The sequence below is a fragment of the Pagrus major genome, chromosome 18 (assembly GCF_040436345.1).
Source record: "Pagrus major chromosome 18, Pma_NU_1.0".
Lineage (NCBI taxonomy): Eukaryota > Metazoa > Chordata > Actinopteri > Spariformes > Sparidae > Pagrus > Pagrus major.
This window is the reverse complement of record NC_133232.1, coordinates 12,205,419-12,220,728: the sequence shown is the minus strand read 5'-3', so window position 1 is coordinate 12,220,728 and position 15,310 is coordinate 12,205,419. Positions and strand designations below refer to the sequence as shown.

General features: G+C 40.8%; 1 protein-coding gene across 5 annotated transcripts in view; it reads left to right on the top strand.

Annotated features, from left to right (window-relative positions):
- csnk1a1 (casein kinase 1, alpha 1) overlaps nt 1–14,905 on the top strand; it is a 69,602-nt gene extending 54,697 nt beyond the window's left edge. For 2 of the 5 annotated variants that reach the window (XM_073487629.1, XM_073487628.1), the window contains exon 10: nt 14,119–14,905. In XM_073487629.1, the coding sequence (XP_073343730.1) occupies nt 14,119–14,126 (8 nt within the window). In that variant the 3' untranslated portion in view covers nt 14,127–14,905. The remainder of the gene's footprint in view (nt 1–14,118) is intronic. The other 3 variants (XM_073487625.1, XM_073487623.1, XM_073487627.1) reach the window with 2 other exon arrangements.
- The last annotated feature ends 405 nt before the right edge of the window (nt 14,906–15,310 follow it).

The window sequence follows — 15,310 nt, the reverse complement described above, 5'->3', positions numbered from 1 at the left end:
AAAACGGGACAAAGTTCTCAACGTGCTTGTTCGTTTTTTTGACGATGATTTGGAAAAAGTAGCAACCCAACACCTAGCCAGCAGGAAGGTCAACATCGGCAACGCTTCAGCTGTCATGCAAGAACTCAAAGATATCATGGACAGAAATGGTCTGGACTGGTCCCTATACTATAGGGGATTATGGCAATGGGTGAATTTGCCAAAATGTTGAACTATCCCTTTTAACAATTGGAGTCAATGCAAGAATGTTAGTTTTTCAGTTATGGAGCAAATCATTGTTAAAAATGCTGCAAATCAACTACAATTTTATAGTAACTGATGATCAAATTTTCATTTTTTTGGTGAACTGCTCATATTTCATTATTAAAAACCTTGAAATTGTCATTCCAACTTCTTGATGTGATACATGATTGATACTCTCAAAGTGCACCAGATTAATTCATTTAGATTGCAAATGTTCAAAATCCCCCCCCCATGCATAAAATTTTTCAGGCACATGATTTTTTCCTGCTTCAAGCCCTGCACATGTGTACATGCACAACGTGGTTATCTTTCCATGCTGCGGTTCATAAACACCGCTGCCTGTTGGCTTTGATCAAACATAATAAATAACATGAGTTGTATTTCAGTCTCATGTTTTTGAGACACAGTCACAGAACAGCGCAGGAATTGGCTAGTTAAAAAACAAACAAAAACAGAGTTGTAGGCTATGTACTGCCCTGCTAGGTTAACAAGACAGACAAACAGACTGGAAAGAGATTGACTACAAGCTAGTACATCAAGTTGACGTTACTGTTAGAGACCACAAATTTACCTGACAGCTGCTCCTCCAAGTCTTTCTCATTATGTTTTTTTCTTTCCATCACCAGAAGAAATAGCTAGTTCCGCTTCACTGAAGTTGTAAATACCGCTTTAATACAAGAGGAAGGGGGTGTAATTCGTTGGGCCTTGGACCGGAGTCATAATTTCACTGGAAAATGTCGCAATTCAGTCAGATTGCTGTTGCTGCTGTTAAGCTTGTGTGCTTCCTTTATTCCCAACAAAAATCTGTAAACAAATGGAAAAAATTCTGATTTGCAAAAGATCAGAAACCCGTACCAACAATGGTTATAAAAATGAAAATCAGAAGCTGATTAAGTTTATTACCAAGTGTCAACATCGTACAGTTATTCACATAAGACCCATTTCTGTGTAGAGTTGGCATGTTCCCCCTGTGCTCCCCTCTGGGTGCTTCAGTTTCCCCCACCATGAGAACATGTACATCAGGTTCATGTTCAAATTCACCTGTCAGCCAGTGTCTTGGTCAAGGACACTAAGATCTGGAGTTGGTACCCGAGCACTGTTGTTGGCTGATCACTGCTCCTCAGGCATGAGTTGAAAGCGGAGAACCAGTTTTCTCTTCCAGCTGAGACAGGAGCCCTTTTCACACAGAGACTCCGCATTATCTAATATTTGATATTATTCAATTATTTAATATTTGAATAATATTTTGGTATTTTGTGGATTCCAAAAAAAACATTGGACTAAGAGTAACTAATGTTGGCTAGCTAGCTAATGACCTTTGTGTAATTTATGTCACAGTTGTATCTTTTTTATTAGGGATGCACAATATATATCAGGTCTGTTCATGGAAAATTTATATTATTGGCTATCGGCCAACAATGAAAATGCCTTATACTGCAAAGTCGTCATATCACCGTACTCTTCACACTTCACAACTTTCTACCTTGGGAGTCTTGCAGGTATTATGGTTGCTGACTACATTATTGTTCACAACGGGGTAACCCATTACATGGTAACACACGAGATGTGACACAGTAACGATGTGGCCCAAGCAGTCAAAGTTGTGTTTGTGCTGATTTGAAGCATAAAAAAGGGGAGAAAATAATGAGTGAGAGGATGGATTACAATGCAAGGGTAGCAAGGATTATTTTTGCAGTGAAAATGTGGAATGACTCATGGTGGTTTAGCAAGGATGACATAGTTACAAACAAACGCTTTTGTGTACGTATTCTTACAGTAACTATAGGCTATAAATATGCTCGCAAACTTGCAGCCAAACTGCATAACTACAAATACTGTAGCCTCTAAACCTGATGATTTTGTTGTTGGCTGTCCAGATGTCAGCTGTGGTGGAAAAACTTTACCTCAGTGAGTGTGGCCTTCAAATCAGATTCCATCACTGCATATTCTCTCTCGGTATAGCCAGCAAACGTCTTTCTCTTTGACAGCTTGGACACTCTTAATTCTGTATAATGCATCGTAATGAGGGTTAGTTGACTGTGGACATAGGTAACATCTCTTCCATGATATCCCCAGCAACGAGCTTCTTTAGATCTTGTCCATTTAACGTCACTCCACAAACGTGTCCTGCTCTGAAATCCACTTCTGTTGCTTAGCCTGAGTGCATACTGCATCACTAGCAGCGAAAGCATCACTCAGCGCCATGTTTTTTTTTTTTTAAGTTTCACATTGTTGTGCTGCCATATCAGAGGCTTCAGGAAATAAGATGTATTTTTCGCAGTTGATAACATTATGCTGCTTGCACAAAGTTTGCAATGGACCACAGTATTCTTTCCATCTTTGACTGAGTCAAACTCAAAATAATGACTAGGGATAGACCGATTATCGGCCGGGCCGATTATCGGCGCCGATATTCGGCATTTTGACGCATATCGGCATCGGCCTTTTTTTTAATCCGACGGCCGATAAGAGATCAATTTAAAACTGGGTTATTTTGGCTCTGATGCAGCCGCGCCTCTCTGTCTGCTGTCGCTACTCTGTCTCCAGCATTGTCCCACCCACAGCACCATCTGATTGGTTACACGCTCTGGTTACACGCACAGGTAACAGCCAATCAGCAGTGAAAGCTGTGCATGCACAGTGCTCACGTGAGTTGTAGAGTTTCGCTTCAGTCTGCTGAGCGTGTAGAGCCAAGCGGACCGGCGGGCTAACGTTACGCTAATGCTAATCAGCCTTCACCTCAACGGGCTTCCCTGCAACAAAACTGGACTGAATATAGTTCATTAGGTTTTTACTCTCTCTCTCTCTCTCTCTCTCTCTCACACACAGACTTCTACTATCACGGACTATTTCCATATCGATATTATCAGCAACCTTGTTTCGAGTGATTAACACGCACGTCTGGAGGGACTGCGAGCGAGCAGAGCTGCCGCTTATGTTTATATAACGTTAATGGGCTCACAGTAATGTTACTAGTCGTTGTTGAGTGTAGAGGACTGGGATGTTAATTACAATTTCAGGAGAGTCTGCTGCCTTAACTTACCTTCGAAACCGAGCCCCCAGGAACAGCGCCGGTTCCGTTCGGCAAAACTTTTTCTCCTCTCCGCTCGCAGTCACTACAGACGTGCTTGTTAATCACTCGAAACAAGGTTGCTGATCATATCGATATGGAAATAGTCCGTGATAGTAACGTAGCCCGCCGGTAGCCCCACCGGTCCGCTTTCTCCTTCTGGCTCTGGACGCTCAGCAGACTGTAGTGAAACTCTACAACTCACGACGTTACTCTGAGGCCCAATACGTTAGCGGCAGCTGTCTGTTCCTATGATAAACACTGATTATTAAAGTGAAGATGCTGCAGGCTATTTAGTGTTTTTAACGGTTTAATCACTTGAAACAAGGATGCTGATAATATTGATAGGGAAATAGTCAGTGATCAAAGTAAGAAGTGTGTGTGTGTGTGAGTAAAATTCAGTTAGTTTTACTGCAGGGAAGCACGTTGAGGGGATGGCTAGAGAATTAAGAAAACTAAAGTTAAAAGTTAATTAATAAAGAAGTGTGTGTGTGTGTGTGTGTGTGTGCCACATGAGAAGCTGCAGAAACTGACAGCAAAGCACCGTCTGTCTGAGAGAAAACTGTAGGGCAATAATGGCTGTTTAACTACCAAGTTATTTTACTCTACCTTTTTTTTGTGTTGATTGAGATCCCAAGCAGCAGAAAATGACACATTGTTAGATGAAGTGTGTCCTGAAGCTGTCTTTGACAGTTTCTTGTAGAGAGGAGCAGGATATTGCTGTTCAAGACTTAAGACATAATATAACTGCATCAAGGCCAATATTTTCCCTTTTACTGCAAATGAATATCGGCTCCAAATATCGGTTATCGGCCTCCTTGACTACTAATAATCGGTATCGGTATCGGCCCTGAAAAAACCATATCGGTCTATCTCTAATAATGACTGTACTTCCAGCAGTTGAAAGTATACCTCTCCGACGTGACCTGTCATCTTAAGACAGCCCACCTAGGACATAAAAATCAATAGCCCCTTATAGATAGAAAATGTGCCACATTTGCAGCCAGGCAAAGGCTGCAATGTGCCACCTTGTCTATGTGAAATGGAGGTGTAATATTCCTCCTTTGCAAAAAAGCCACCACTGGGGTAGGCATAAACATGTGACGTGACGTGAAGCACGAAGTTAGGTGTGAACAGTGACGTAAAACAACTGCTTTTTCTCCCGGCGAAAGCCACGTCGGCTAAGCTCCTCAGCGACCTTTTCGTACAAAATACCATCTTTCACAGTCCCTGTGATCTGGTTGTTAATGATTGTCTCGGCTGTGATGGTTAGCATCTCCCGGATCTCAGCGGCTTTCCAGTTGCTCATCTTGACCTCCACGGATGAAGTGATGAACTGACAGCTGTGATCAGCTGTTTCCTGCTTTTAAAACTCCCGGCTGTGGGTCACACAACAGTGCACACGTCATCGACACCTCCGCCCATGTTACGCAATTGCCAGCACATCAACGCCTTGGATTTAAATAGCAATGGAGGCTGCAAAAAGTGTACCCTGCGAGGCGTCATATTGGCAGACCATAACAGACCCCCAATATGCCGCGCTCTGTCTAAATTCGCGGACCTAGCCGCAAAAAGGACAGCCAAATTGGCGGCTTGCTGTCCAGTATAAAAACGGCTATTGGTGCTCTACAAATATGTCCCCCTCTCTGCCTCTGTAACTTTCACATAGACGGTGAGGCGGAGTATCGGCGCATGATTCCCGCGTTGAAAGGGCAGTGTGAATGGCGCTAGAGACACAGACAGAAACCCTGCTCCGTGTGGCAATGGTGGAGAGGGCCAAACATTCAAAAGTGTGGTTAAACTTCACAAGAATCAATGCAGACAGTGCTTGTTGCCACAAGAGCAACAAGTCTTTTTCATGCAAGGGCAGAACCACAAGTTATCTTTCAAAACAGCTAGCTAATTACATCAATACAGACGGAGAAATGCGCAGTTTTCAACAGGCTAGCTCATAGTTCCTCTCCCTTTCCCCATCTACCTGAAGTACGTTATGCTAGGAGCCCACACGGAGTTAATTACATTTTACAGACATGGGTTGATAGCCGTTAGTAAACCATTAGTCAGCTGAATGTTTAGCTATGCAGTCATGAATTATGTCTGACATGGTGAAAGCATCATCCAAACTGTCCTTCAGATACGCTCACTCACGTCATATATAAGTAGAGACATCTGTAATTATACTTGCTTGCTGCTGCGTTACCACAGTGCATTACCTTTACTTTATAACCCGTTTGACCACAATGTGCTCAGCAATGGAAGAGTGTTGCTGTCCATTTTTCAGCTGATTGACAGGAAGCGGATGTATGTTGGGTAATGCTATGTTGATATGACTGCTTCAGCTGATACTTAAGTTTAACAGCTCTTCTGTGAACTAACTTAAATGAACTAAAGATGTGTAATGTTAAGCTACTGTTCTGCACTGTACTTGCATATGCCTGTGTAAGTGAAACATAGTCTTGCATATCTGTAATATATATGTTAATTAGCTGTGGCAGAGTGGCAGAACTTAAACCAATGGTGCAGGTGTACGGAACGAGTCCATTAATTTTAATTTAAAATTTTGTTTAAATTTTAAAATCCCTTCTAATCCCACAATGGGGAAATTCTCTTTTTCACTCACATTACACACACATGCGCACACACACACACACAGTGTATAGAGGAGATGAGTGAAGGGGCTGCCACATGCACGGCGCCCAACGAGCAGTGTTAGGGGTCGGTGCCTTGCTCAAGGGCACCTCGGCAATGCCCAGGATGTGAACTAGCATTCTCCATTACTAGTCCACATCACACTTTTTCTGGTCCAAGTAGGACTTGAACCAGCCACCTTACTATAGGTAACTGTATACTTGAGGACCGTCCGTCACTAATGCTAATGTAGCTCCTCAGGGATTTAAGCTGTTATTTTTATGATTATGACGATCTAACCTGTGACAACACATTAGTTAAGGTTGTAAGGACTATTGCTGTTGTTAGCTGTTGTTGATTTAGTTCAAATACGGCAAACTGTAATTTTATGGGTTATTGTTCTTCAGACGATGGGTCTAAACTAGCTTATATGTGCTAACGGCAGTTGCCACTTATTGCCATAGCAACGGTAAACATCACGTAATGTGAATGCTGTAGAATGAAGATTCAAGCTACATTGTAAATACAGATAAGATCCCTTGTATTCAGCACAGTATGCAAGGCTCTTGCTCTCAGTGTGACAGTGCACCTTGTGGTGGCTGGGAGACATATTGGACGATGGCCCATTAAGTGAGCAAAAAGGTCCACTGTGGACAAGTCTATCAAATATTACAATGCAATGAAATTGAGGACTTGAACGGTATCAAAGAGAAATGGGAAAAGGAGTTGAAAATAAGAATATTAGACAGTGAGTGGAAGCAAAGTTTTAAAGACATTGTAGCCTACATAAGATCTCCCTTCTGGCAGGAGTATGCTTGGAAGATGAACTTAAGGTATTTCCAAACACCATTGACAACTTTTAAATATACACAATCCAGCACCAATTGCTGGAGGGGATGTGGGACAAACAACGCAGATTACCTACATATTTTCTTTACATGTAATAAATTGCAAGAATATTGGACAGATGTCCTAAAACGGATGCAGAGTATTTTTGGAAAAGAAGTGACTTTTGAAAAACATAATATTCTACTGGGTATACGACCTAAAGTATTACAGAATGAACATATATACTTCTTTGAAGCTCTGAGAACCACAGCACTTAAACAGATAACAAGGAACTGGAAAAAAAAGGAACCACCTAAGATTTGCAAGTGGTTAGAAATTTTGGAAGAAATGAACACAATGGAAAAAGTCTCTTATAGAGTCATTAATAAGGAAAAATTATTTGAAAAGAAATGGGCCCTTTATAAGCTTTTTAGTTAAGGTAATAGGAACAGCACTTTAGAGAAAAGAAGGGAAAGGAGGAAGGAAAGGAGAAAAAAAAAAAGAAAAAAGAAAAAAAAAGAAGAAAATAATAATGTAAGTTAATAATAACAATAAGCGGACAAAGCCATAGGACATCATTATTATTATTATTATTATTATTATTATTATTATTATTATTATTATTATTATTTTAGATTATTTCTAACTGATTTATTTGTCTATTATCATTGTTGTTGTTTGTTTGTTTTTTGTTTGTTTTTTTTGTTTGTTTTTTCTTTCTCTGTTTTTTAAATTCTTATCAAGGGGAATTAGTAGGATTTTTCTTCTTCTTATTATTGTTATTATTATTATTATTATTATTTTTATGTATACCTTATGAAGGTATTAAGTTGTCTATTGAAACCAGATTTATACAGAAAGCCGAAGAGGTTCTTTTTTATTTATTTACTTATTTATATTATCGTATCCTTTTTTATTTATTTATTTATTTATTTTTTCTTTCTTTTATTTAATAGTTATCATTATTATTACTGTTATTAACACTGGTGACGGGATGGGGAAATAGGGATGGTGACTGTAAACAAAAAACAAAAACAAAAATGTGTTCAAAGAAAAGTAGAATGTGTGACTATGTAAAGCATGTGTCAAATTGACTGAAATGAACACAAAGTATATAAAAAAAAATAAAAAAAAAAAAAAAAAAGGTCCACTGTAATGCTAATTAGGTATGTAGTCACACGCCACATTCACACTGCCCTTTGAGTGCGGGGATCATGTCCCACAAAGCAACGTTACATGACCAAACAACAGTAATGTAGTAACTGGTAGTGTCGTTAGCAACTTATATGAGGAAAAAAATACCGCAGTTATACGTGGAGAAGTGTCTGTCATCCTGTCTGTCCTACCGACTCTTTGTGACATTTCTGCCCGAAAAACAGCATCTGTCCCCGGCCAAAAACTAACTCACCATGTGTTTGTCTCCTTCACTATTGTGTTGCTGTCTTGACACAAAATCACTGCAACGGTCAGCCCTCCTGGCCGGACTTCAGTGAACTTTCCCTTAGAAAACGGCATCCCTCCCCGCGACTGAGAGAGTCAGAAAGCTTCCTGTTTATTGATGGTGATTATGTAATTTAGAGCGAAAAAAGTAACTTTGTCTTTTTCCAGGATGTATGGTGGTTTAGGATCTCAATCACAACACATTATAATTGCATCCATATGATTATAAACAGTGAGTGAGTACATGTTTAGATTAACAGGTGGACACCGGGGGAAACATGTTGAAAAAAACACAGACGTCAACCTCATGACATGTACCGTCACGCCTCTTTTGGATCCGCAGCGCCGGAGCTGCTTGGTTCTGCGTGAACAAGCAAAGGCAGAGAATTGGCAAACCTCCCCTGCGGAGATGATGCGTCTTTGTGTGGAAAGGGCAAGAGTAGCCCTCCTGGCCGGCCCTGCTGCTGCTGTCTGCTACACACACACAGAATGTGAAGAAATAAAACTTGTAATTTTATTCAACCCCTCTCCCCTACTTACTACATTTCACAAGCTCACACAATTCTTAGTTTTAGTCTTACTTGTGTCCTATATGTTTGATTCTTATTCTAATTTTACATATTGTTGAGCAATAAAGGACATTAAAATCTTGAAACAGTTTTGTTGTAAGAAATGGTCTATTTAACTGGAGCAGGAGGAGTGCTATGGTGCTTAATGTGGTGCGCGGATCTCAGTCCTCTGATCGGACAGGACAGGTCATAAGAACTAGGATTCTGATTAATAGGAGATCGAGTCCATTGTAGATTATTAAGAACATAATCTACAATGGACTCGAGCACCAGAAACATGCAGTGCGTCTCCCCCTTAAGAGCGACGATGCGCCCGTTTATGCAGGAGAAAGAATAACTTCACTGATTATTGAAATCTCCCGACTCTTGAGCTTCATCACTGCTGTTTCATCTGGAGAGTATCCCCTGTACTGTCCTGTTTATGACTACAGATTTTAGTTTTGCTTCTTAAATGAGCCATGATGGTTGCTACAATTGTGAACCTGCCTATGAAGGCACATCTTACTAGCAGGTCAACCACTGCGACATTGACTTGAGATCAAGGGCCCATCTCATTACTGCAAACGCTTTCTGCTGCTCTGAGATGCGCCAGCAAAGCACCTGATCTCACCTCATTTTAAGACCGCTGGTGTAAAACTATCAACACTTGCACCACACTGTGCGCCACCTCAGCCGGCAAAAGATGGGCCCTGATGCTGGAGGATGGCTGCAGGCTATGTTATTAATATGTTCCTCATCAAATATGAATTATTTGATTTAATTATTTTTAAAAGAGGGCAAAATCCGTGCATACGGATTGTGAATCCGTATGCACGAGAGCAAGCTGTTTGCATGAATTTCCACATCCATCTTTTTTTCCTACCATGTGACCCTAGTGGGGCTCCGTAGATACGGACTAAATCAATGAGGAAATAAAACGGCGTGTCTTGTAGAGGGAGGAGAGGGAATCTCAGGGCCCTGACTGTAGTCTGGACTGCTCACATGTGCCACATCGGTTATTTTTTTAAGAGAAATTATTTTATCCAGCTGATTTTGCATTAGCTGCTGTGCACACCAACAATCACGAGAAGAGTACAGTTAAAGTACCAGATCGGTAAGCAGTATCAGTAAGAGTTGTAGTAACATTAAAATTTTATCTTGGAGAGCAGGCAAGAAGAGCAGTGGAACAGAAAGATGCATTGTTTGTGGGATTTGAAGATTTTGAGGGCCAAGAGTGCCTTCATGAATGTCAGACTTCCCCCCATGACAGGTCAGGTGTATGCTATCATTAAAGTCAATGGCGGAAATACACCAAATACTAACATATTCACTAATGGTCTCTGACTTTCCGACCCTACTCTGTGTCTGTGTGACATTGGGGAAAGTCTTGAAGGATCTCTAGGTTATCCTGCTGCAGTTTTAATCCTTCTCCGCAAAGATACAAACCAGAAGGTCTAATGGCACGCCCAGACTTGAATATTCCTACCACCATGTTTAACTGTGGCTTTGAAACACTGTAGTATCATTCTCTCTCCTGTTGGTCTCCTTACATACACCCTCTTATTACTGCCATAAGTCTCTAACTTGGATTCATCAGTAAATAGGACCACTTTCTGGTCTTCCACTGTGAAATTCTTGTATTTGTAGCCCACCTCAAGAGTTTGGCCTTGTTTCTATCCTAAGAAGTGGTTTAGAAACTGCTACTCATCCTCTGAGACCACTATAAGACAGACTTCTTTTGACAGTGCTTTTGCTGATTGGAGTTTTGCATTCTTTATTTAGCAAATTCTGTATTTGTGATGAATTTGCTTTTGTTATGGAGCAGGATAATGAGCCCAAACACACTAAAGCTTTGCAAGAACTACTTAAAGACCAAGACCAAGTTGTCCTGACAGACATTGACTTTCCTCCATGCGAGGTTAAGTGCATGCTGTCATTAAAGTGGGGGGAAATCCTCCCTCCCTCTCTTCGACAGGATCACTATGGAAAGTATGGAAAGCTCAGTTACTCTACAATTCTCTAGTTTATCAGTTAAGTGTTAGGGCGCACTCACACATGGCCCACTTGTTCCGTACTTCCGTACCAAAGCACGATTTTCCCCCGCTGGCCTGCACTCTCATTGCTCCGGCCCAAACTGGGCCTGAGCACGGCAATCTCTTGTACATACGATTATACGTCATGTCCCGTTGTGTGCTTGTGCATGAGCAACGGTACCGTGCCGAAGCACACTTCTTCTAACCCAGGGCCAAGAAAGCGCTTGGGCAAGGTACGGGGCTCTCACACTAATCAAACAAACTGGACTTTGGGGTCAAACATGCTTGGACACGGTACGGATTGCCCTTAGAACTACACTGCAGGCTAGGGTCTCTACTAATTAACAGTTACAGCAGATTCACCTGAATGGGTCCAATGCGGGCTGATCTGCATTATATAGCTTTCTTCTCCTATATGAAATGGCTGCATCCTAAATATCCTTTTATAAACTATGATAATCTGGTAATAGGTTGGGTATCCCGCCTTGTCCAGGTGTCGTCTCACTCCGTCTTCGACTCCTGCCACAGACTGCCATGGCAAATGATACCAGAGGAAACGGTACAGATTAGACATCCTAGGACCAGGGAGAAGTGGAACGGTTATCTCTGCCAAAGATGTCAAGTCTGGGCTAGGCCTTACTAGCCTGGGGGCAGGTTGAGCAGGCACTGCAACATTTTTTTTCAAAAGCCTTGTTCAAAGTTAAGAGAACTGTGCTTTGAGATTGTCATACGTCATTTCTAGCGTTATTATGCAAGGAATGTGGGAGCAGTACAGGGTGTGGTCTCACAAATGTTTTGTCATGTAAGCAAAAAATAAGTGCAATATATTAGGAAGGAGGAGTCTCAAGGCCGCAACCATGTTACAGGCACCATCAGTACTCAGTGTGGTTACCTCTCCTTTGATTTTCCATTCTTTTATGATGTCCAGAAAATTATCAGCACAAGCACATATCAGCATAGTGACCCTCTTTTTCTCTTTTCATCACAGTGCAGATTGCATGTTCCATTCTTTATCAGTGATGTGCCACCTGGTTTAGGGTAAATCACAGTAAACCAAAACATCAATATTCCAGGGCACCCCAGGATACTAGGATGACTCTATTTTACTACTACAATATTAACAAATTACATTAAAAACAACAAAGATTCACATTATCAAATACAAATGCACTTCAGAAAATAATGTGCCAGAGCAGCTATAATTCTACATACATACTGTAATTAGGAAATACTACATTTCCATTTCCATAAGGTAATGGATACAAAAAATTAAGTGTTAAACCTGGCTATTCAATTTACAATACTACAGAGGAGGAGTAAATACAGAATGCATAAATTCTATAAGATACCATACGTATAGAGTACAAAGTACTTAAATTTCCTCATAACATACATATCAAACTAGTGAAAAAAAAAGTACAAGAATGAAGGTACTGTACAAAATGCATTTTGATACATTACAAATGTCAGAGGAGGTGACTATTATTTACAGAATACACAATAAATGTCTGTAGGGTTTTGAAATGGGTTGTTCCCGGAAGGGTTTCAGTGGCTTAACTTAATTACGTACAGTGCCACTAGTTGGCACAGAGAAACATTATCTGCTAGACACAAAAGCACATATGACAAAAATGGAATGGAATGTGGTTCCAGGGAGGTGAGAGTATATGATTCCCTTTTCAATCAATGTTTTATGATTTTGCTACCCCTAGAGTTAAGAGTGATTGTTTGTTTGTTCACACTGAACCAAGCAGCGCTGGCGTAAAGCCTCACCAGTGTGTCATGTGTGCTGCAGAACCAAAAGAGGCGTGACGGTACCCATCATGACGTTGAGATCTGTGTGTGTTTTTTCCCAACTCTTTCCTCCGGTTTCCACCTGTTAATCTAAACATGTATCTGCCGACTGTTTGTAATCATATGGATGCAGTTTCGTTTATTGCTCTAAATTACATAATCACCACCAGTGAATAGAGGACCCTGTCTGACTCTCTCACTTGCGAGGAGGGATGCTGTTTTCTGGGGGGAAGTTCACTGAAGTCTTGGTCGGGAGGGTTGACTGTTGCAGTGATTTTTTTTTTCAATACAATTTTCCAGAGACAGTAACTACAACAACACAATAGTGGAAGGCGACAAACGTATGGTGAGTTAAAGTTTTTGCTCTAAATCGCATCACATAATCACCGCCATTCAACTGCAGGAGCCACCTGGCTCTGCTGCCGGGGAGAGACACTGTTTTTGGGGCAAAATTGTGACGAAGACTCAGTAGGACAGACAGGATGATGCTTTTCCATGTACAACTGCAGTATTTTTTCCTCATAAGTAGCCAAAGACAGTTCCACATTACTGTTGTTTGGTCCTGTAACGTTGCTTTGTGGGTCATTTCTCTTTTATTTGATGAGTGAAGGATCAGCTTAGCTGTCAGACTGAACACCATCAGACCGACACACCCCTGATCGACGCCTCCAGCTTTTCCATTCACACAGACGCCGGCTCGCCTCTGCTGCGGCTCTGATACTACATTCGGAGGCAAATGAGAGCCGCAGGGAAACTGTCCCCCCTCGCATCTGTAACTTTCACACAGCCGGTGATGCAGAGAATTGGTGCATGCTTCCCGCACTGAAAGGGCAGTGTGAATGGAGCTAGTGTTAGTCTGTGCCTCATGCATACCAACCTCTACATACATCAGACAAGAAGTCATCTTAACAATTATCTAGAATCTTTTATCTCAAACCAAGGTTTTCTCAGTAGCATGATTATGTCCATTGTGCTTACTTTAACACTGAGATGAGCCACCTTGATTATTGCTAATCCCTTTATTTGTTGGCAGCGTCCCAAAAAATTTCATTTTAAGTTAAATTTTAACTTGGCTGAGTGTTCTTCCTTATTGTCTTTGCAGCCAACATTGTGACGTGGAAAACAGTAAAAATCGTTCATATGTCTAGCTTGAAGTTTTTTCATCTTGATGTCTTGAAAAAAATCTTAGGAAATTAAAGAAAATGTTCGAAGGTGCCTTATGCAACTGGATAGTGTTGTAGCTATGGAGAGTGAATATTGGCTGGTGGAAGAAATTGATTTTAAACTGGGATACTAAACAGCCTTCAAAAAAAATTCTTGGGTATGACCTGTGTCATGATTTTCTCCCGCACCCAAGGAGACCATTTGTGTTCTCTAATGTACATTCTTCTCTTTCAGTTGTTTCCTGTTTGTAACTGCTCAAATCTGCTAAACTAGGGGTGTGGCTTTTCAGCTAGTGTCTGCTATCACTGTCTGTGGGTTTCTGAACACTGAGGTAATTATGCTGCCTGTATTTCTCTGTGTGTGTCTGTAGGTTTCTGAGTGGTCTCTGCCTAGAGCGGAGCTGCAGAAGCGTTGGTGACCAGGACCAACAAGTCTCTCTTCCTGGACAAACGACGAACAGAAAGTCTGTGTCTCTCCTTCCATAATAACTATCTATGTAATGGAAATGTATAGATTTACACACTGTGCTGTGTTATCTATATATTCATAATGTATATATAATAAAACTCTGCACTCCGAAAGAAAAGAAGAGTGAAAAAGAAGGTTTTTTGGATGTGGAGGCTTTAGCCCCCTGCCCCACCCCAAACACGCATACACCCCTCGCCTCATCCATCCCTGTCCACCTTTCAATGTTGACTTTTTGTAAGATTTCTTTGGAAACTGAAGTTAAGAAGATTGTCAGCTGACCCCCTGTTTTCTCTTGCAGTGGAAACATCTCAAAGCATCTCTTCCTGTCTTCACTCCTTCATTATTTCACTCCCTCACTCCTTTTACCACGCAAATGTTAAAACATATAAACCTGAACTCTTTTCTCCTTTTTTTTGTTTCTGAAATAATTGAATGATGCAACCCTGGATGTTATTTACTAAAAAATCAAAAATGTTGGATTGTTTCTTTTTTGTTTTCCTATGGTGATTAGGAGTTTGCCTGTTGACAATATAAGCAGCTCATGGCAACAGTCAATGATAGAATGATACTCTGGCTCTCTCCCTCTGTCTTTAGAGCTCTGAATCATTATTATTATTATTATTATTATTATTAAATCTGTTGTAAAACCTATGGTCTTCTCCAAAAATACCAATAAAAACATGACATAACCTCCATGCACAAGTCATTATCAACCACTTGCACAATGAAAACTTTCTCCGAAGAAAAATGTTAAGCACCGATTGTGTATGGCTGGGTTAAAACAGACCTATGTCTGAACATGTCCAGCTGATCGATCTTTCAGGTTATACACATGGAATTTTTAACAACAATATAAGCCCCCCATTCTCTACACCATGATCATTTTTATGAAGTGCAAACTTAAATTTCAGTTATTAACTGTGTTGTAGCCAAAGTGGGTCAGTTATCCAGCTATAGAGGGGCAAATCTATGTATGTCCTTTGCATATTTGGACACCTTATATTCGATCTACTTCACTCTTGGTGGTCGTATTGCTGGGGACCCAAGGAAGTGCAGTGTTGAATTTGGACACTTGACCCATTCAGTGTTAATAA